Source organism: Lissotriton vulgaris, chromosome 8 (assembly GCF_964263255.1).
Source record: "Lissotriton vulgaris chromosome 8, aLisVul1.2, whole genome shotgun sequence".
NCBI lineage: Eukaryota > Metazoa > Chordata > Amphibia > Caudata > Salamandridae > Lissotriton > Lissotriton vulgaris.
Genome location: NC_141696.1, coordinates 1,303,577,962 through 1,303,599,388, shown reverse-complemented (window position 1 = coordinate 1,303,599,388; position 21,427 = coordinate 1,303,577,962). Strand labels below are relative to the sequence as shown.

Genomic DNA, 21,427 nt, shown 5'->3' with positions numbered 1-21,427 from the left:
GGGTACTCTGGTGGGATAGATGACGCCACATACAATGATGTGTAACGAGGGAATGTCATCTGGTTATATTGCCGGGGTTTTTCCCACTGATGCCAACTGCCCAGTTCTGTGACGATTGTACTTACCAGAATAATGACTGCCATTATTGTTTCCATATATAATGCACATGCTCGCCAGATTTCTGCTTCCTCATTGAAATATGCTCACAGTGATGTAACTGTATGTTAAGTGTTTCAATAAAACATATTTAAAAAAAAAATGAGGCTTTGGCTGCAGCAGCAACCAATGCTCGTCTGCCACTGTGCCCTGAATGTATCCTATGTTATTGGAGGAGCATTTCATTCACCCCATGCCGAAACTACTCTTCTTTCCCTTCACCAATGATCACTTTTACCACCTGCTCAAAGCAAGTGATAAATAGTAGCGTTAAACCCTTTGAAATAGGCATCACAAGGCAGAATTCCTCACAATAATAAGGTGCTACACAGTTATGTCCTACTCCCAGGGGTCTAACTCACAGAAGGCAGAAATCCATGCAGGGATATCAGCCGCTAATGATAACTGTAGCCACCAGGAAATTATGTATGGCATTCTGCTCAACTCTTAATCGGGTCCCTAGTCGTGAAGGAATAGGCAGAAGTACCTAATAGCAGAGTAGTGTGACTAACCAGTTGCATATTTAATCTCAAAATGTTGGCTGTTGAAAAAGATCTTTCATACTGCAGGGTAACATGTCTTAGAATTTGAACAAAGGTTGATCCAGATTCTTTTTGCAAACATGTTTGTTACCTGATCTGTGAATAATGATCTTATGTATGTATAGTATAGATTGTAGGTTCCTTTTACGAAAGCAGTATATGTATCTCCAAATGAGTGTTGTATTGAAAATATCCGTAACACTGTGCTTCACTTGTTTATTTTGCGATCTTTAGGCAATCTGCATCCAGAGCAAGCCGTGCTCTAATGTTTGAAGAAGAAAGTCAAAGTATGGGCCTTGCAATTACCAACTTGAGTGAGAAGAGTCTACAAGAAACAGGAATAAACCTGCAGGTAAAATGCAAAACCTCATATAGTTCCCACTTTCTGTAAATCCTAAACCGTGCCTGTATCGGATGGATACATCTACCTGCATATACCTCACCTTATCAGTACCCCGTGACACCAGACTGGATCTGGACATTTTTCTGGGCAGTTACGCAGACTACTAGGTGGTACTGTGTGGTTCCACGTCAAGAGCACAATATAAGCGCTACCTCTGGGCATCAATGTCAGTTCCTTTCTTTCCACGCCTTCCAATGCGGATCTAGAGCTCGCTCCATCACCTGAAAGAAAAGATTTCCCAAAACATTTTCCAGTGTGCAAGGTCATGTCTCCTGCTAAAATGACTAGTTTTTAACCCTGCAAGGATTGCCACAAACAGATATCAGTGGCAAGCCCTCAGAAAGTCTCTGCCTGGGCTCCTCACATGTCTCAAGCCTTGCAGCAATTGTGCTCAGATGAAGCCGAAGGCTATCTGTGACCACAAGACCTAACTGTGGCCAAGTATCGCAGAAAGGCTCAAAAGACCTGGTTGAAGTCGAGGATGAATTCTCTGTCTCTAATTTGCCTCCAAACACCAAAGTCTAAAGTAGGTTCAAAGAAGAAAAAACACAAGAAATGGAAACATGGTTTCCCTTCTTCCAACCACTCTTTTCAGGAGAAGTCATATGAACGTTAGGGTACCCTCAGGTCTCAGTTCCTTTCACAGCAATCTGCAGTGAGGGCAGACCTCTTCAGGACCACACCTCTCATTTAATGAGGCACTTACAGACGCTATTTTGAACACCAAGGAAATACCAGAATCTTAAATACCTGTAAACAGACTGATAGCCATACAACACAGGTCAGCTCAGGGGACCAGACTTTACTTCGCTAACCCCATAGAGCCAGTGTTTTAAGCCTCCACGAATACACTTAACCCAAATACGGTTCCACCTAACCAGAGACTCAAAACGCGTTCAAGAAGTATATGTTCTCCTCTGCCCGGCTTGCCTTCAGGTCCCAAAATGTTAGTTGTCTCCTGGGATGTTACTTGCACGCATTGTGGGACATGGTAAATGATATCTTGCCCACAGTCCCGATTGACCTTTGCTCCAACCTCCAACAAATAATTCAGTATGGTCAGGATGCAGCGCAGTACGTCATGCGATCAGGCCTGGACACTACTGTCTGCGTAGGGCAGTTTGTACCAGTATGGTGCTTCAATGCCATGCTTTGGTACAATTAACAGGCTTTTCAAATGATGTCCCAGCGTCACTGATGTATATGTCATTTGAGAGTATTCGTCTCTTTAGAGACAAGGCAGACACTGCACTAGAGCGCTTGAAAGAAAGCACAGAGTGCTCTCTAAACCTCACACTGTCTATACTGCAGTTTCCTCAACAATATCACCCCTTTCGAGGCTTCAGAAGAGGCATCCAGCATTGTCAGTGCCAGACCCTCTCTCTAAAACAGACCTCCCAAGCCTTTTGAGGTAGAGGTTAGGAATCCAGCCAACAGTGTCTAGGCCCTCGAGGAAAACAAACTACCTAATCCTCCTCCCCTCCAGCTGCAGAAAAATGCCTTTAGTTTATCCTCGGTTACATTCTGCCAACCGGTTGAAGGCCAGATAAGCTGTTGGAAAGCATCATATTGGACAGATGGGTGCTTCAAATTGTCCAGTATGGTTAAGCCTTACCCTTCCTGTCCAGCCCTCCAAACATACCATCTTTCCCACGACGGCTTGCAGAGGACCACTTGTCCATTCAGCTGAAGGAAGCCCAGTGTCTCTTGACCAAGGGAGCTAGGTAGAAGGTATCAGAGGTCAGGATTGGCTGCTACTCCTGTTACTTCCTGGTGCCAAAAAGGACAGATTTTAGAACTTCACCCTCTGAACATTATACTCACAAAGAAATAGTTCAAAATGCTCACTCTGGCAATCCCATTGACATCTCTCGGATTCTACATCAATGGGCCAAATTCACACCTGACTCCTTCACAGAGGCTACCCTTCATTGGAGGTATCCAGGATACTGTGCTGTTTCAAGCTTTTTTCCGCCTCGATGAGTGGGCTATAATCCTGATGTTCAACGTCTAACCTGGATCTCAGTGAGAGCAGCTCTGAGGCTTCTTGGCCTCCTGCATCCTGTTAGTGGACCACACCAGTTGTCACATTGAGGCTCTGCAGTGTTTTCTGAAGTCTCAGTGGGCTCAGCATCAAGGAAATATTTCAGATTTCAACCATGTGTCGGAGGAGGTTGCAAAATAACTGTAGTGGTTGGCTACAGGACTGCAACTGGACCAGTGCCAGCTCCTTCTCTCTGCCCCACCCAGACCTACCGATTGTGACGAATGGATCATTGCTGGGTTGAGGAGGTCATCTGGGAAAGCTGGAGATCATAAGCCTCTGGTCTCCGGCAAAAATCCGCCTCCACATCAATCTGTTGGACTTGTGAGGGATTTGCTTACCACTAAAGGCATTCCTCCCATCTATTAATGAGGAATGGTTGCAGGCTGGCAGCACTGCCCATTGGTACTGTAACAAGCAGGGCGCAGTGTGATCGTAGGTCCTGGGCCAAGGGGCTCTGTACCGCTTGAACTGACTGAGTCGGGTGAACAACTCCCTGGTTGTGTAGCACCTAGTAGGTTATTTGAACACCAGGGTGGAGAAAATCAGCTGGCTTTTCCTAACTAATCACAAATGGCAGCTACACTCCGAGGTAGCCGAGGGCAACTCCCATCAATGTAGAGAAACCTATCTTGATCTTTTTGCCACCAAAGAGAAAGTGCAGTTTTTAAAATGTTGCCAGTTGGAGCTCCCTGGCAGTTCTTGCTGGAAGATGCCTTTTGATTTGACTGGAGCTCAGGGCTCCTGTATGCCTTCTTTGCTCTACCTCTCCTGCACAAAGTTATAAAAAAGATAAGAACTACTTGCCACAAGTCATCCTAGTGGTGCCAGATTGGGCAAGGAGAGGGTGGTACAAGGAACTTCTAGCCTTGAGCGTCTGTAGTCTGATCCAGCTGCCTCTTCAGGATGACCCCCTGTCCCAACAGCAAGGCAGGGTCCTACACTGAGACTGACAATTCAGACCTCCTTGCTTGTAAATTAAATGACCAACAGTTGGCAGCCTATGATCTCCCTCTCAAAATATTGAATGTCATTTTGGCAGCCAGTTGTATTGCCCCTAAAACCATATATGCTGGAATATGGGAGATGTTTTGTTGGTGTACTTCTCAGGATATCCAACCCTCAGAAAACCAATTATCTGATGTTCTTCCTATCTTAAGCCCAGCAGGCCTTGCTCTGTCAACAATTAAAAGATATCTGTCAGCCGTATCGGCCTTTTTATGATTGGCTGATTAGCCATCTTTGTTTGTATCACTGTTTTCTAAAACAGGGGACCCATATGTTCTCACCAAAACCCTTTGTCAGGTCCAAGTGGGGCCTTCGTCTGGCTCCAACATTCCTGATGTGCACCTCATTCAAACCAGAGGGCAATTGAAGACAGTGATCCTTATAACGATCGTATCAGCTCATCACATGAGTGAGGTATAAGCGCTTTCTGTCCGGTAACTGTACACCACATGTTTTCAGAGAAACCAGTGCTAAGGACTAAAGCAGCGTTCTTCCAACAGTTGTAACAACTTTCTACACTGGGCAGTCTATCATGCTGCCAGTGTTCTTCACCCCAACTCATCCATCTAAGGCCGAAGAGAGCCTATTGTCCAGACACGAAGAGAGTTCTGAACTTTTACATTTATTGTACCAAGAAATATTGGGTGGACCATCAGTTCTTTGTGGAGTTCTCTGGGACAAAGAGGGGAACAGCATTGCACAAACGAACCATCTCCAGATGGATTGTTGTTTGTAAAAAGATCTGCTATGGCCTAGCCAGGAAATAGCCTCTGGAAAGCCTGTGAGCTCATTCCATCAGAGCAAACGTTGTTACCATTGAGTTGGTGTGCGGAGCACCTGTTTTGGCCATTTGCTAGGCTGCAACGTGGAGGTCAGTTCACACTTCATGAATTAATACTGACTGGATATCCAGGTCCAGCAGGAGGAGCACTTTACCTGTTTGGATTTTCAGGTCTGACCCCTTCCACAAACCCACAACCTGCTGCGCGTTCTGTTTTGTTATCTATTCACAAGGTGAGGAACCTGCGGCTAGAAGTATCCATCAGTAGAACACGTTGCTTTCCTTCTATAGCACTCTTTTTGGTGTATATTCTATCTAGCCACAGATTCCTCACAAACCCACCCTCCTCTCCATTCCTGTGGAGCAAACTAATTTCGTCCTGTTATATTTGAGGGTCTTTAGTTGGCAGAGGTAGGTACCTTTGACCAAATAGGGACCCTTGCGTCTAGTAAGGGTAAGGGGGTACACTCCTAAAATAACCCCTGCTCACCCCTTGGTAGCTTGGCACAAGCAGACAGGCTTATCTCAGAGGCAGTGTGTAAAGCATTTGTGAACACATACCGTAACCCAGTGACAACACTACAGATGGACACCACACAAATTGTAGTGTAAAAATAAGTTTAACACAAGACCACAAACAACAAAAATCCACAATACTGTACTTACAAATAGTATAAATAGCTTAGTTCTCTAGATGTATAATGCAACACTTTGAGTTCAATGTACCTTTGGATGCGTAACGCTATTCAACGAAAGTGTTGCAGGGAAGGTGATGCATCGGTTCCTTACACGCAAGAACGGTGATGCGTCGGGTCCCTACTGCTGCTTAGGGGATGAGTCGGTTCTTCTCCGCGTGGGGAGGTGAGGCATCGGTTTCTTACTGCGCTTCTGTGGCGATGCGACCAGCAGCGCTATGATGCGATGAAGATCCGGTGTAATGAAACAAAATGACATTGTCTTCTTGATGCGACAACGATGCGTGCACACCCAACGGTTGTGCTGCGACTCCACTATTCTTCTGAGCCGCAACAGGCCCTGCGACACGCTTCTCCGGTGATGCGACGGCATCTGTGACACTTCTCCGGTGATGCGAGGCGCTTCAGGTGTTGCCATGGCGACAGCGGTGGCACGCCTCTGCGATGATGTGACAACGTCTGCTGCGACGGCGACACACTTCTCCAGTGATGCGATGACAACGGCTGTGGCAGCGACACGCTTTTATCTTGAGTCACGCTTCCAGCTCCCAGCAACACACAGTCTCTCCGAAGGCCCAGCACAACAGGAGGCACTTCAATTACCAGCAAGGGAAGGCAGGGGAGCTGGTGGGTGAAGTCTGTTGTCCCTGAGACTTCAGCAGGAGGCAAGCTCTAGCTCAAACCCTTGGAGATCCTTTACAAGTTGATTTTAAAGTAGCACAAAGTCCTTTCTCCTTTCTTTGGCAGTCAGGCAACCACTGTAGGCCAATCCCCGAAGCAGCACTCAGCTTAGGGATAGTCTCCTCCTCAGTTTCTCTGGTTCCTCTCCTCAGCAAAGGTTCTTCTTGTTTCCCAATAGTGATCTAGAGTTCTGGGGTCTGGGTCCCCCCCTTGAATACACCTATTCTCTTTGTTCTCTGAAGGCAGAGAGGCCTTTGACTGGTCCAAACCAGTTCTGGTCAGTCCTGGAGCACTTTGTTGACAAGACTCCTTCTTTCCTTTCACAGTGTAGGCCAGAGACCTCAGGCGCAGCACAGGGGGCGGAGCAAGCATTGTGGAGGGAGGCACAGCCTTATTCAGGTCCCAGATGTTACTCCTCCCTCTCAGCTTCATGCAGATCTCTCTACTCAGCCCTGTGCTGACTCACCTGTCTCTTGGAATCCCCCAGCCCTGTCACTTAAACTCCAGACAAGGAATACACAACCTAGCAGAGGAAGGCTTGGATAGTTAGGTAAGAAAATACCCACTTTTTTTCAAACACAGAATGTTAAAACCAACTTAACTAAAAGATTTATTTTATCATTCTGAATTCAGGCATACTAAACTCTAATTCCTACCTAGTTCCTTGAGTAAGTTAGGATTATAACATGTAATATTCATTCTGGCGTATGGGGAACAGGTAGACTTGCAATAGTGAAAAACGAAAATGGCTGTAATTCACTATTAGGAGGACATGCCACACACACCAGGGCATGTCCCACCTTTTACCTAAAATGCAACCTCCCCTTGGGCCTACCACAGGGGTTACTAGAATGCAGAAAAGGGAAGGTTTATGGACTGGCAAGTGGGTCAATTGCTCAGTCATCATGGCAGTACCAGATTGCACACAGACTCTGCAATGGCAGACCTGAGACACACTTTTACAGGCTGCTTCTGTGGGTGGCACAACCAGTGCTGCAAGCCCACCAGCAGCATTTGGTTTACAGGCCCTGGGCGCACTCAGTGCTCTGTACTAGGGTCTGACAAGTAAACCAAACCAACCAATCATGGAATCACTAATCCATACATCAATGTACAATACAGAGCACTTGCAGTGTGGCTCTGAATAGCAGTGGCACAGTGCCCAAAACATCTGTAACCAGCACAAACACATGCTGCAACAGCAAAAAATGGAAGGGAGATCCTCGCCAACAGTGCCAGATCTAACATGTGTCCCCTCCAGCTGAAATGTGGGAAAAACTACCCTACCTCCCGGGAGTTCTCATCACGAAGGTGGAAAAATCTGGACAGACCATCAGCATTGGCGTGTTCTGTACCAGAGCGGTGTTTCACTGTGAAATCCATCCCCTGTAGGGAAATGGACCACCTCAACAGCTTTGGATTCTCACCCCTCATCTGCTTCAATCATCTGAGGGGCCTGTGGTCTGTCTGAACCCGGAAGTGAGTCCCAAACAGGTATGGTCTCAACTTCTTCAGTGCCCAGACCACAGCAAATGCCTCCCGCTCAATCGCACTCCACCTCTGTTCCTGTGGAAGTAACCTCCTACTGATGAAGGCTAAGGGTTGATCTAGGCCCTCCTCATTCATCTATGACAAAACAGCCCCCATACCATGCTCTGAAGCGTCTGTCTGAACGATAAAATCTTTTGTTTAGTTGGGTGCCAGGAGCACGGGCGCTGGCAGTTTTCAGGGCCACAAAAGCTTTCTGACAGGTGTCAGTCCAAATCACTTTCTTGGGCTGCTACCGTGAATTCAGCTCTGTGAAGGGGGCAACAATGCTGCCGTACCCCTTGACAAACCTCCTGTAATACCCAGTGAGTCCTAAAAAAACTCTCACCTCTGTCTGGGTCTTCGGGGCTCCCAAGCCAGGATGGTTTCAATGTTGGGCTGTAGGGGGACCACCTGTCCACTCCTAACCTGGTGTCCCAAGTACACCATGGAACCCTGGCCAATCTCGCACTTACTCGCCTTGATCGTGAAGCCTACCCTCCGCAGCGCCATCAACACTTCCCAGAGGTAGCGCAGATGTTCTTCCCAACTGGTGCTGAATACTGCAATGTCATCCAGGTAGGCGGCACTGAACTCTTCCAGTCCAGCCAACACCTGGTTGACCAACCTCTGAAAGGTGGCGGGGCATTCTTCATCCCAAAGGACATAACCCGAAACTGGTAGTGCCCATCTGGTGTGGAGATGCTGACCTCTCTCTCGCCCCATCCGTCAAGGTGATCTGCCAGTACCCAGACGTTAGATCAAACGTGCTGAGGTACTGGGCAGCCCCTAAACGATCGATGAGCTCATCAGCTCTGGGGATGGGGTGTGCGCCAGTCCTCATGACTGAATAGAGCCCTCTGTAGTCCACACAGAACAGGAGTTCTGGCGTGGCGCCCCGTGCAGCAGCCTTTGGGACCAAGACCACGGGGCTGGCCCAAGGACTGTTCGAGGACTCAATCACCCCTAACGCAAGCATCTTGGAGACCTCCTCCTTGATGCAAGCTCTCACCCTGTAAGTGTTGTGCTTCACAGGAGGACTGTCCCCAGTGTCCACATCATGGATGCACCATTCTGTGACACTGGGAACCAGGGAGAAAAGATCAGAAAACTGTCCCAGGAACTGGTGACCGTCTTTCTGTTGCTCCGGGGTCAGGGTGGAAGAGAGGTTCACACATCCACTGACCCATCTCGTTCTGTCGCAGACATGAGGTCAGGAAGAGGCTTAGTCTCCTCCTCCATTCCAGCATCTGTCACTAAGAGCATGCCCACTTCGGACCTCTCCAAGAGGGGCTTCAGGTGGTTGACATGCAGGACCCGCAAGGGGTTCCTGGGAGACCGCAAGTCCACCAAGTAGGTAACAGGACTATTGTGCTCCACCACCTCAAATGGTCTGGTCCACTTATCCTGGAGCGCGCAGGGCTCCACTGGGGCCATGACCCACACTTTCTGACCAGGCTGAAGCTCTACCAGAATGGCATTCTGGTCGTACCACCGCTTCATCTCCTCATGGCTGGCTTCCAAATTCGCCTCAGTGAGTTGCCTGAAACGCCTAGTCTGGTTCCTGAAGGCCACCATGTAGTTATATACATCCTGGGCAGGTTTCCTGGGAGATTGCTCCCAGCCTTCCTTGACCAGACTCAGAGGTCCTCTCACTAGGTGACATAGAGAAGCTCAAAGGGGCTGAACCCTAGAGATTTTTGTTGCACCTCACGGTATGCAAAGAGCAGACATGGTAAGAGGACGTCCCCCTTACGCCTCATAGGTTCCTCAAGACCCATAATCATGCCTTTTAGGGTTTGGTTGAATCGCTCAACCAACCCATTGCCTTGGGGGTGGTAAGGAGTGGTGAACTTAGAAGTTTATTCACACTCCTGCCACAGGGACTTCATATACTTGGAAATGAAGTTGGTACCTTGGTCAGACACTACCTCTCTAGAGAACCCCACTCTGGAGAAAATTTCCATCAGTGCCCGTCCCACCACTGGAGAAGTCACTGTCCTCAGAGGTATGGCTTCCGGGTAGCTTGGTCCACCAAGACCAGGATGAACCTGTTGCACATTGCTGTCTTGGGGTCCAGTGGCCCCACAATGTCAATACCCACCCATTCAAAGGGGGTGCTGACCACAGGGAATGGCTAGAGAGGAGCCTTCTGCTTCTTCCCACTCTCTCAGCTTGCCTGGCAGGTCCTTTAATGAGTGTCTGAACTCTTGCACATTTGGAGAAAAGTGGGTGACAAGCCTCTCAAAGGTCTTGTCCTGCCGCAAATGTCCTGCTGAAGGCACATCATGAGCCAGCCCCAGTAGGAAGGCTCTGAAGCGCTGGGGGACCACCAGCAAATGGGCTGACCCAGGCTCAGCAACCTTAGGTTCTGTAGTAGGGGATCTCTCTGTATAGTCATAATCTGTGAATAGTCCCGCCCATGTGCGTGGACCCCAGAGCAATCGAAATAGTCTCTTTAGCTGTCCTCTTCTGCAGACCTGCGTAGACACTTAAGAGAAAATCAAAGACAAATAATGCAGCCTGACATTAACAAGGCTAGGTGAAAAAAGGATGGCCAAATAATAAATTTACAAATTTTGCTAGGTTTCACACATGAAGAAACTCCCCTTTACAAAAATCCTTTGTAATGATAGAGAGGAAGGGTTGTACAAGCAAGCTTCATAGGCTGTCATTATGTGTCTGGAAAAGGGATACTGTGTCTTTAAGGAACACTCCAGAGACCCTCGGTATCCCATGATGCACAGCCAAGGGCAAGTTACTTCCACTTCTTTTTTCCGGCTCCTGCTAGCAGGACCCTGGAGCATTGAGCTCTACCTTAATTGGTATTTCTTAAATGTTTGGAGCTTTTTGTAAAGTTTTAAGTTTTTTACTCGACGTCTGAGGTCTTTATCTTCCATTTGCTGTCTTCTTTGGACAGCTAGGCCACCTAATTCTTGTCAAAATGGCAGCTTTATTTGACAAGTGCCCTGAGTGTGGCAGAAAGAAGGCCAAATCCGACTCACACAGGGTTTGCATACTGTCTTCCATCCTCGCATGTACCTGACTCCTGTTCCATCTGCAAATCTTTCTACAGGAGGACCTTGCGTGACAGGAAGAAGATCCGTCTTCAAGGCCTGGAGCAGAGAAGACATCAGGAGACCGGTAGGACCTCTGGGCATGGAAGGACTCTTTCTTCATCCTCTGCTCGTGCATCAGCCTCTGGGGGGCTCCCCAGTCACAAGAAGGCCCAGAAACGGCACAGGTCCCGGTCGACGTCGATGGCTATGACGTCAAAAGGTATGACGACGATATGTTCCCCGTCGACCCAGGGCTCTGGGTCAAAGCGACGTCAATGCTCAGCGTCGAGGGGAAAGACGTCGAGACCTCGGACGAGGTCGGCGTTGAGGACTTCGCAGATGACGTCAACACATCATCGGCGTCGATCTGAGTTCCGAAGGGATCGGCACTCGTGTCAAGGCGACACTGCCGTTCGCCGTCGACGTGCAGGTCGGCGTCGAGAAGGAGATCGTCAACGTCGTGGAGCAGATCGACGTCGAGGAGCAGATCGACGTCGAGGAGCAGATCGACGTCGAGGAGCAGATCGACGTCGAGGAGCAGATCCACGTCGAGGAGCAGATCCACGTCGAGGAGCAGATCGACGTCGAGGAGCAGATCGACGTCGAGGAGAAGATCGACGTCGAGAAGAAGATCGACGTCAATCGACGTCAAGGAGAAGATTGATGTCAAGGAGAACATCTAAGTCAAGGAGGAGATCGAAGTCAAGGAGGAGCTCGAAGTCAAGGAGGAGCTCGAAGTCAAGGAGGAGATCAACGTCAAGGAGAAGATCAACGTCAAGGAGAAGATCAACGTCAAGGAGAAGATTGATGTCAAGGAGAAGATAGACGTCAAGGAGAAGATCGACATTTAGGAGAAAATCGACGTTGAGGAGGTCCACATCTAGGAGATCATCCTCAAGTAGCCGGTCGCCCTCGGTGTTCAGTATTTCCACATCGGATAGTCCTCGGTCATGGCGACAACAGCACTCGTCTTCGGGGGATTCTACCTCCAGAGCACCCTCTTAGAGGCCTGCTCGCAAGAATACGGGAGTGATTCGGACATCGGATTCGGAATACTCCAGAACCTACTCACCATCTAGGTCTCCGGAATTGGCTGAGGTTCCTCGGCACTCGCCTTCGCGGCCTAGAACACCAACGCCGCCTCCTCCTCTGCCTCATCCTCCTCCTCCTTCACCGCCACCGCCTCCGACAAAGCCTCTGACTCTGGCTCCACCACCTCTTCATCCTCAACCGCCTGTGCCGGTGATCCCGGCTGTACCCCATATTCCACGATCTTGTTCTCGGACGAGGCATCGCTCTCGCAGCAGGCACCGATCTTCTACTAGATCACGACATCGTTGTCGCAGAGAGAGGCTGCGATCCAGGTATACAAGGAACACAGATTCCTCTAGTGGCAGGAGGTACTCGCACTCATTGTCGGACTCTCCACCTATGAGTGTTTCCCCAGTGGATGACATCGCCACGTTTCAGGACGTGCTGTTGAGGGGAGCGGTGAATCTGGGGATCGCACTGGCTGTGTCTACCCCATCCACCTCGGTCATCTTCGAGATGCTCCAACGGAAACACCTCTCAAGTCTGTTGCTTCCTTTGGTGCCCAGTTTGGAGGAACGGGCTATTGAACTGTTCCTAACGCCTGCCTCTGTGAAGTCTGCTCCATCGAGGCATCTATACAACGTGACCCGGTCTCTAAGGCAATTTAATAATTCTATACTTTGAACCATGTGCATGTTACTGTTGTTTTCTACATAACAATTACTCCTCTTTTTTATTTTTTAGGGGGTAGTATGCAACACGTTTTCTTGCCTTTTTAAAAAAAAACTTTTCCAAAAGGCAGTCTAGAAGAACCAGGAGGTAACTGAAGTTATGTTCTACAAGTTCCAAATTAATTCAGTACCAAACATAAATATTGAGAAAAAAAGTGTGAGGACATTATGACCCCTCACGGGCGAACCACCAACAGGGTAACTGGTAGGTTCGAGGCATGTGGGCTGCTGAATTCATATCTGTGCATAGATCGCCGCCTAGTGTTGGGTCCGGATGATTGCACATTGTTGTCCTGGAAGAGTCTTCGAAGTATCACGAGATAGGTGGCTCCTCCCCTGGACTACAGTGCGCATGGGCATCGCCTCCATCCCCAGATTGTTTTTTTCTGCCATTGGGTTCGGATGTGTGTCGGTTCCCTCTGTCGGAACCGATAGTTGTTAACTCTTTTAACTCGAGACCAAAAGGTCTTTAGGCTTGGCGCCGGTATCGTTTACGTTCGGGTTTACTGTTTCTTCAGCTCCGAACTCTCGCTGCCTTTCCGCGTGCTGTCGGCGCGGACGGGCCTACACGACGCTCCAGACATGGAACGGACTCCGTTTAAACGGTGCCCGGTGTGCAACGCGAAATACTCGCACCTCGACGTGCACCCAGTGTGCAACACTTGTCTGTCGCCGGACCACGACGAGGCCAGGTGTATGGCCTGCTCAAAGTTCCGGTGCAAGAAGACCCTCAAGATTCGTCGGGCTGCGAGACTCCAGGCCAAACTGTCTGCGCCCCCGCCGGACAACATCTTCGAAGAAGACGTTGGAAGCGACGATGTCCAACAGGTTTCGGACTCTAGCCCTGCGTTCGAGGGGGAGGCCTACGACGCAGGAGACGAGGAGTTTGACGAAGCCGGCGACGAGGTAGGGGACGACGATGGGGCCATTGCCACCGTGGGGAATAGCTCGGAGGAGGAGCATCCCCGGACTGACTCAGGGGTCGACCCCCTTCCTGCGGCCCAGGTCGAGGGATCGCCTTCGGGCCTTACCCGAGACCCTGTTCTTAGTCCAGCAGCCCCGCCTACGGGCCCGGCCACGGACATTTTAGAGGTGCCACTCACATTTCCGAAAACGAAAGTGAAGCCTTCGGGTTCAACACCTCCGGTTTCGAAACCGAAAGTGAAAGCGGTACAGAAGGCTCTGGAGGCGTCAAAATCTAAGACATTCAAAATGGCCGACATGGACAGTCCCGCCAAAATGGCCGACCCAAAGGCCTCAGGGTCGGGGCCGAAGGCGAAGTCGTCAGACGCGGCTGCGTCGGCGCCGAAGATGGTCGCGGTCGGTGACCCAAAGAAGGCTTCGAAGAAGCATCAAGGCGATCCCAGAGCTCTGGCTTCCCCGGCTCCGGCCGTCGGAGCCAAGGACGGTACCGCGTCGACTCCGAAGACGGTGCCTCTCGCCGACACCACTCCCAAGTCGGGGAAATCACGCGAGGCGGTCACTCCATCTCCAGCCTTTTCGAAGAAAGTCGAAGAGTCCCTGCAACGGATTCGGCAGGTCGCGGAGCTTCCCAACTCTGAAGCTGGGGTGTCGAAGCCCGCGCTGAAGCCGTCGAAGGCACAAGCGCCTATCCGCTTCACCCTGCCGCCTAAGTCGACGCCGAAAGCCTTCGCTTCGAAGCAGGGGGCTGGGGTGCCCTCGAAGGAGGTGTCGACGCCCAAAGCGTCTCCAGTGGCGTCTAAGCCTCGGCTCCAGCCACTCGCGGAGGAAGAGCGTCGTGAAGTCATCATCGACGCCAATACCGGGAAACTGTCCCTCCTCAAAAGGAAAATCACCACGGAGCCGGTGTTGGAACACTTTCGCATTCCTCTCAAAAACAAGAAGGACTCTGCAGGTACTTCAGCACCTTTGGCGCCGGTGTCTCCAAGTGACCTGCCGCGTTCCCCAACTCACTCCAACGCGGGGAATGGCGACGAAGAGGAGGTCGAGTACAACTATCCGGCGTACTCGGATCCGGAGGAGGAACATGAACCTTGGTCTGCCGGAGGCGACCCTGATGACCCGCAGTCGGGTCAGGAACCGCACCTCTTTGCGGCGAAAACTTCGCCAACAGAGGACTCTGCTGCCTTCAACGCGTTGATCGAAAGAGCTGCGGCTAACCACGATGTCGTGCTGCACTGCGATCCTGTGGATGTGGACTTTTTATTTGACACTTTCTCTGTGGCCGAAAAGTCCATCAAAACTTTGCCCATGCTCAAGGGAGTGCTCAAGCACGCGCAGGAGGTCTTCAAGGAGCCCACTCGGGCACGTGTCATCAATCCACGCATTGATAAGAAATATAAGGCAGCGCCCTCGGATCCAACATATATCAAGGGACATTTGCCACTGGACTCTTTGGTTGTATCCAACGCTCGCAAGAGGGCGAACTCACAGACGACTGGTGACGCTCCTCCCCCAGACAAAGAGTCTAAAATATTTGAGGCCTCAGGGAAACGGATTGCTGCACAGGCAGCTAACATTTGGCGCATCTCGAACACGCAGGCCCTACTTGCACGCTACGATAGGGCTCATTATGACACCCTAGAAGCACTGCTGCAGCACTTGCCTGACCAGTACAAGGAGGCAGGGGAAATGTTAATTCAAGAGGGAAAGCTCATCACAAACGCTTCCATTAAATGTGCGCTAGATGTGGCTGATACAGCCTCCAGGGCAATCAACACTAGTGTGTTGCTCAGAAGACATGCATGGCTTAGGATTTCAGGGTTTAAACCTGATATACAAACAACCATCCTGAACCAGACGGTTAATCCTGACCATTTGTTTGGACCTGAGGTTGATGCGACGCTTGAGAAAATGAAAAAAGATACAGACACTGCTAAGTCTATGGGGGCCCTTCAGTCTCAGCAGTTTCGGGGTGGTTCCTTTCGCCGCTCCAATACCAGAGGCACCTCAAGGGGTCAGGCATCGCAATCCACCCAGTACTACAAGGGCAATACCCAAACCTCATACACCAACAAGGGTAGAGGTGGCTACAGAGGCAACAACATCAAAGGCAGGGGACGTGGAAACAACAGCTCCAGGTCCACCGCCTCCAACAAGCAGTGACGCCTTGTCACTGCCCCCCGACCACACAACACCGGTCGGGGGGGAGACTCCAGCTGTTCCTGCCCGCATGGAAATCCATCACCACGGACAGGTGGGTCAAGTCTCTTATCCAGTACGGTTACTGTCTGGAACTTACTTCCACTCCACCGAACATACCTCCAAGAAGCCGTCCTATGTCCGGCGAGCACTTGCTCTTGTTGCAGCAGGAAGTTCAGGTCATGCTGCAAAAAGGGGCAATAGAGCTCGTCCCACTGCAGGGAAGGGGTACAGGAGTTTACTCTCTGTACTTTCTAATCCCCAAAAAGGACGGTTCCCTGCGGCCCATCCTGGACCTCAGGCCCCTCAACTGGTACATTCTCTCGGAGCATTTCCATATGCTCACGTTGCAGCAGGTACTCCCTCTGCTTCAGCAGGGGGACTTCCTGGCTACGCTGGATCTAAAAGATGCATACTTTCATATCCCCCTGCATCCTTCCCACAGGAAGTATCTCAGATTCACGATCCAAGACCAGCACTACCAGTTCAGGGTTCTGCCGTTCGGGGTCACCACAGCGCCAAGGGTCTTTACGAAGTGCCTAGCGACTGTGGCGGCGCATCTACGACGCCAGAACGTCCACGTCTACCCTTACCTGGACGACTGGCTCATTCAAGCAAAAACAGAACAACAGTGCGCCGACCACGTGTCCCGCACCATTCATCTCCTGCACGATCTGGGATTCTCTCTGAACTACCCGAAATCCCATCTCCAGCCCGCCCATGTACGACAGTATCTGGGCGCGACAATAAACACTCTGGCAGCCACTGCGCAGCCAAATTCAGTGAGAATCGCCAGTATCCAAACGCTGATCCAACGATTCAGACCTCAACACTCGCTTCCAGCGAAGGTGTTCATGCAGTTGATAGGCATGATGGCCTCCTGCATTTCCATTGTCCCGCACGCGAGACTACATATGCGTCCGCTTCAGGAGTGCCTGGCACGTCAGTGGACTCAGGCTCATGGGCAACTGACAGACCTAGTGTTGGTGAACGGTCAGGCATACAACTCTCTGCATTGGTGGAATCCACAAAACCTTTGCAAGGGCCGACCATTCCAAGAGCCTGTGCCACAGATTATCCTGACGACGGACGCTTCTCTCCAGGGATGGGGAGCGCATGTACTCCACTACACAGTGCAGGGACTATGGACACTACAGCAAAGGAAGATGCACATCAATGTGTTGGAACTGATGGCAATCTTCATGGCCTTGAAGGCGTTCAAAGTACATCTGTGCAATAAGGTCGTGTTGATCCGGACGGACAACATGACAGCCATGTACTACATTCAGAAGCAGGGAGGCACACACTCTCCGCAGCTGTCTCATCTGGCTCAGAGCATGTGGAAGTGGGCCATTCAGAGGAACATCTTCCTCATGGCGGAGCATCTCCCGGGCAAGGACAACCAGATGGCGGACCTGCTCAGCAGGCACAGCCATCATATGCACGAGTGGGAGATACATCCATCAGTACTCCAACCGTACTTCCAAAGGTGGGGTCTTCCAGAGATAGACCTGTTCGCCACAAAGGAGAACGCAAAATGCCAAAGCTTCGCCGCCAGGTTCCCACACCCGCAATCACAGGGCAATGCGATGTGGATGAACTGGTCAGGCAGATTTGCGTACGCTTTTCCCCCAGCACCTCTGATACCGCTGGTGGCACGCAAGCTCAGGCAGCACTCGATGACTCTCATCCTGGTTGCTCCAACGTGGGCTCGCCAGCCGTGGTACACCACGTTTCTGGAACTCTCCGTGGTACCGCATCAAAGGCTTCATCTCACTCCCAGCCTTCTGACGCAGAGCCATGGCGACATTCAGCACCCAGATCCGCAACAGCTCAACCTGGCGATCTGGCTCCTGAAGTCCTAGAGTTTGGCTACCTCAATCTTCCTCCCGATTGCATGAACATCATTCGGGAGGCAAGGAAGCCCACTACTAGAGCTTGTTATGCGGCTAAATGGAAGATTTTTGTCATTTACTGTGTTAACCACAATATTGACCCGCTAGATGCTTCCATTCAAAACATCATTTGTTACCTGTTCCACCTGTATCAATGCAATTTGGCGTACTCTTCCATCCGCATTCACCTGTCTGCTATGGCAGCATACCTCCAGAACAGGCAACACCTGTCACTTTTTAAGGTTCCTGCTATCAAGGCTTTTCTGGAAGGACTCAAGAGAGTCATTCCGCCAAGGACCCCACCAGCTCCAGAATGGAACCTCAATGTGGTTCTTACGAGACTGATGGGTCCTCCCTTCGAGCCACTGCACTCTTGTGAGCTACAGTTTCTGACTTGGAAGGTTGCTTTCTTAGTAGCAATTACATCGCTACGGAGGGTTAGCGAGTTGCAGGCGCTCACCATCCAAGAACCTTTCTTCCAAGTACATGCTAACAGGGTTGTGCTCCGCACTAACCCTACATTCTTACCCAAGGTTGTGTCTCAATTCCATATGAACCAGACAATTGAGTTGCCGGTGTTTTTCCAAAACCCAGAGACGCTGGCGGAGCGGATGCTCCACACCCTTGACGTTAAAAGAGCCTTGATGTACTATGTGGACAGGACAAAAGATTTTCGCAAAACCAAGCAGCTTTTCGTTGCTTTTGCCTCACACCACAAGGGAAACGCTATCTCCAAAGCTGGGATCGCTAGGTGGATTGTGAAATGCATTCAAATCTGTTACGCTAAAGCTAAACGCACTCTCACTATCCCACCAAGAGCCCACTCCACCAGGAAGTTAGGGGCCTCTATGGCTTTCCTAGGTAACATTCCCTTAGAAGATATTTGTAGAGCAGCCACATGGTCTACCACACATACTTTCACTAAACATTACTGTGTAGACGTGCACTCCAAACAGCAGGCAGCTGTTGGTCAGGCTGTTCTCAAGACACTTTTTCAGACTGCTGCAGCTGGCACGGGCGACCGCCGCTAATGGAGGGACTGCTATGTATTATTTGCACAGATATGAATTCAGCAGCCCACATGCCTCGAACTGCAAATGCTACTTACCAGTATGCATCTGTTCTTGGCATGTAGGGCTGCTGACATTCATATCGCCCACCCTCCTCCCCGGCGCCTGTAGCAGCTGCAGTCTTCATATATATATATATGCTCAATAGCATGGTCATCACTCACATGCTTCACTCCATCTCTGCCAATGGCTAAAAACAATCTGGGGATGGAGGCGATGCCCATGCGCACTGTAGTCCAGGGGAGGAGCCACCTATCTCGTGATACTTCGAAGACTCTTCCAGGACAACAATGTGCAATCATCCGGACCCAACACTAGGCGGCGATCTATGCACAGATATGAATGTCAGCAGCCCTACATGCCAAGAACAGATGCATACTGGGGGGCGTGGCTTGGACGCGAGGCGGAATGGCTGCTTAGACCCGCAGCTCCGCCGACCGAGCTAATAAATCCGGCATATATCCTTTTAAACGGACGGCAATCCCGGACCTCTCCCGCTCAGAAGCCCTGTGTAGTGTCGGGGGTTGCTCGCTGGAGGTCCGAATATAGAAGCGGGAAGATCGACCGCTCGGAACTGCCGCGGGCGGCCCGCGAGTGGAGTGCCGGCCTGGGACCAATTAAAAGCCGGGACCTCGCGTGAGTCGCGATCCGGAGGAGGGCAGTGGGGAGCCCGGCGCTGCGTGGCCTGCACACCGGGGGCCGGAAGGGGCACCCAACAACTCCGCGCTGAGCTGCAGAGGTACCTGACAAGACCGATCGCCTCCTCCTCAGCTCCGGAGTAACGTAACGGACTGGTTTGGCCCGAATCGGGGGCGCGCTGTGAGGCGGCGAGCTCTGAAGACTGTGCTACCGTCCTGCTTTGGGGCTGACCCGGTAAGGAGAATAGCAGGGGAGGCTGCCGACGGACCAAGAACAAGTGGGGTGCGAGGGTGCAATAATTGGCCTGCAGGCCCCCCGCGAGGCCAATCTGTGTAGAGGGGCAGGCAGAGGCGCCTGCTGAGAACATTACTTTGGTGGCACCCCCCCCCCCCCTGGGGTCGATTAACGCTTGTGGTGGCACGCTGCTTTTGAACTCCAGGAGCTGGGCACGGCTGCTGGAACCCTGAACTTTTGGCGCGAGACGCCATTTTGAACCGCCTGAGAGGGCTGCTCGGCTGCTGAAACTGACAAGCGGAGGGCATCCTGGCTACGAACTGCCTGCTAAACAAGCGTGCACAGCTCCAACTGCCTGCGAGGGCGCTGGAGTAGCCTCGGCCACGTGAGACACCTCAAGCTGCAGAACTTGCTAGACGGAGCCAGCGCACGACTAGGTTCTCTGCGCTCCCTCCGTTGAATTCGCCGGGCAGGATGGGGAAACCAGATACGCGACAGCCGAAGATCACCTTTGATAAGACCAAGCAGAAGACGACAGGCCAGGAGCCATGCGAGGAAGGGGCGGCCCAAAATGATAATGGGGGCGCGCACACTTCTGAAATTAAATCCATGTTTCAGGACCTCAAAACGAGTCTCCAAGGGATAGATAAAAAGATGGACGACTTGGCGGCGCGTATGGATGGCCTGACCAGACGCATGGACAAGCAGGATGGCAGGATGGACGTGATGGAAACGCGTGTGACGGAAACGGAGGAGAGTCATACTGCTATAGACCGGAAAATACGAGGCATGGACAAGGTCTTGACGCTAATCCAACAGAAGAATGAAGACTTGGAAGCCCACTCAAGACGCAACAACGTCCGCATAACGGGTGTGGCCGAAACGACCAACATTGCGAAAATGGAGGTGTACGTGGAGACCATGATGTCAGAACTATTCGGGTCAGGCCTCTCCCAAATGTTCCTGGTTGAAAGGGCGCACAGGACACTGGGGCCCCAGCCTCAACCGGGGGCTCCGCCGAGAGCAATTATAGCGCGCATACTGAACTACAGGGACCGTGACACCATTTTGCGCATGGCCAGAGATGTACAAGACCTCCAATATCAGGGAAACCACATCTCGATCTTCCCGGATTTCACCATGCAGGTTCAGGCGGCTAGGAGGGAATTCGTCCCGGCCAAGAAGATCTTCCAGCAGATTGGGACCAAATACTCGCTGATATACCCCGCCAAGCTGAGGGTGCAAGGCCCAGGCAAACCTTCCTTTTTTGTGGACGCCAAGGCAGCATTGAAATATGCAAAGCAACTTTCGCGAAATCAAAAGAATCAGCCGGCATCTGAGGAACCTGAAGAAAGAGCTGTTCTCAGTGACATAGAGTGACGGAGGGATGAACACTGAACCATCCTTGCGGTCGCTATGCGATGCAAGGGTCGGAAAGGCTTGCTGAGGGCCTCGGACACTGCAGATCCTTCATATTCAGATAAGTGTGCCATTACTGATACACGTGTGGTGGAGGGGGGAGGTCCACGCGGGAGCGCTGTCAGACTGGCGCTCGGTCGCCCTGGCATGAGTACAGGGTTAGTGTGCGAAAGACCCGCGTTCCCCGAGGGATGACTCCCATTGTAACTGAACTATTGAATTGCATTACAGGGTGTTTGATGTTTGGGTGGGGGGGGAGGGATAGCATTGCACGACCTGATTGGGGGGTTGGAGCGGGTGGGGGTTGGGGGGGTTTGGGATTGAAGAGCACTGTTGCTAATTGTTTTGTTGAGAGGCAGATGTCACAGGAAACGAATACCTATACAGA

At 51.1% G+C, this 21,427-nt stretch overlaps 1 protein-coding gene across 1 annotated transcript in view; it reads left to right on the top strand.

The window, feature by feature from the left end:
- The window catches only part of ATM (ATM serine/threonine kinase), a 1,399,724-nt gene that overhangs the window by 951,988 nt on the left and 426,309 nt on the right, over positions 1-21,427 (top strand). Inside the window, exon 40 of the mRNA XM_086935231.1 lies at positions 933-1,050. Coding sequence (XP_086791357.1) covers positions 933-1,050 — 118 coding nt within the window. The remainder of the gene's footprint in view (positions 1-932; positions 1,051-21,427) is intronic.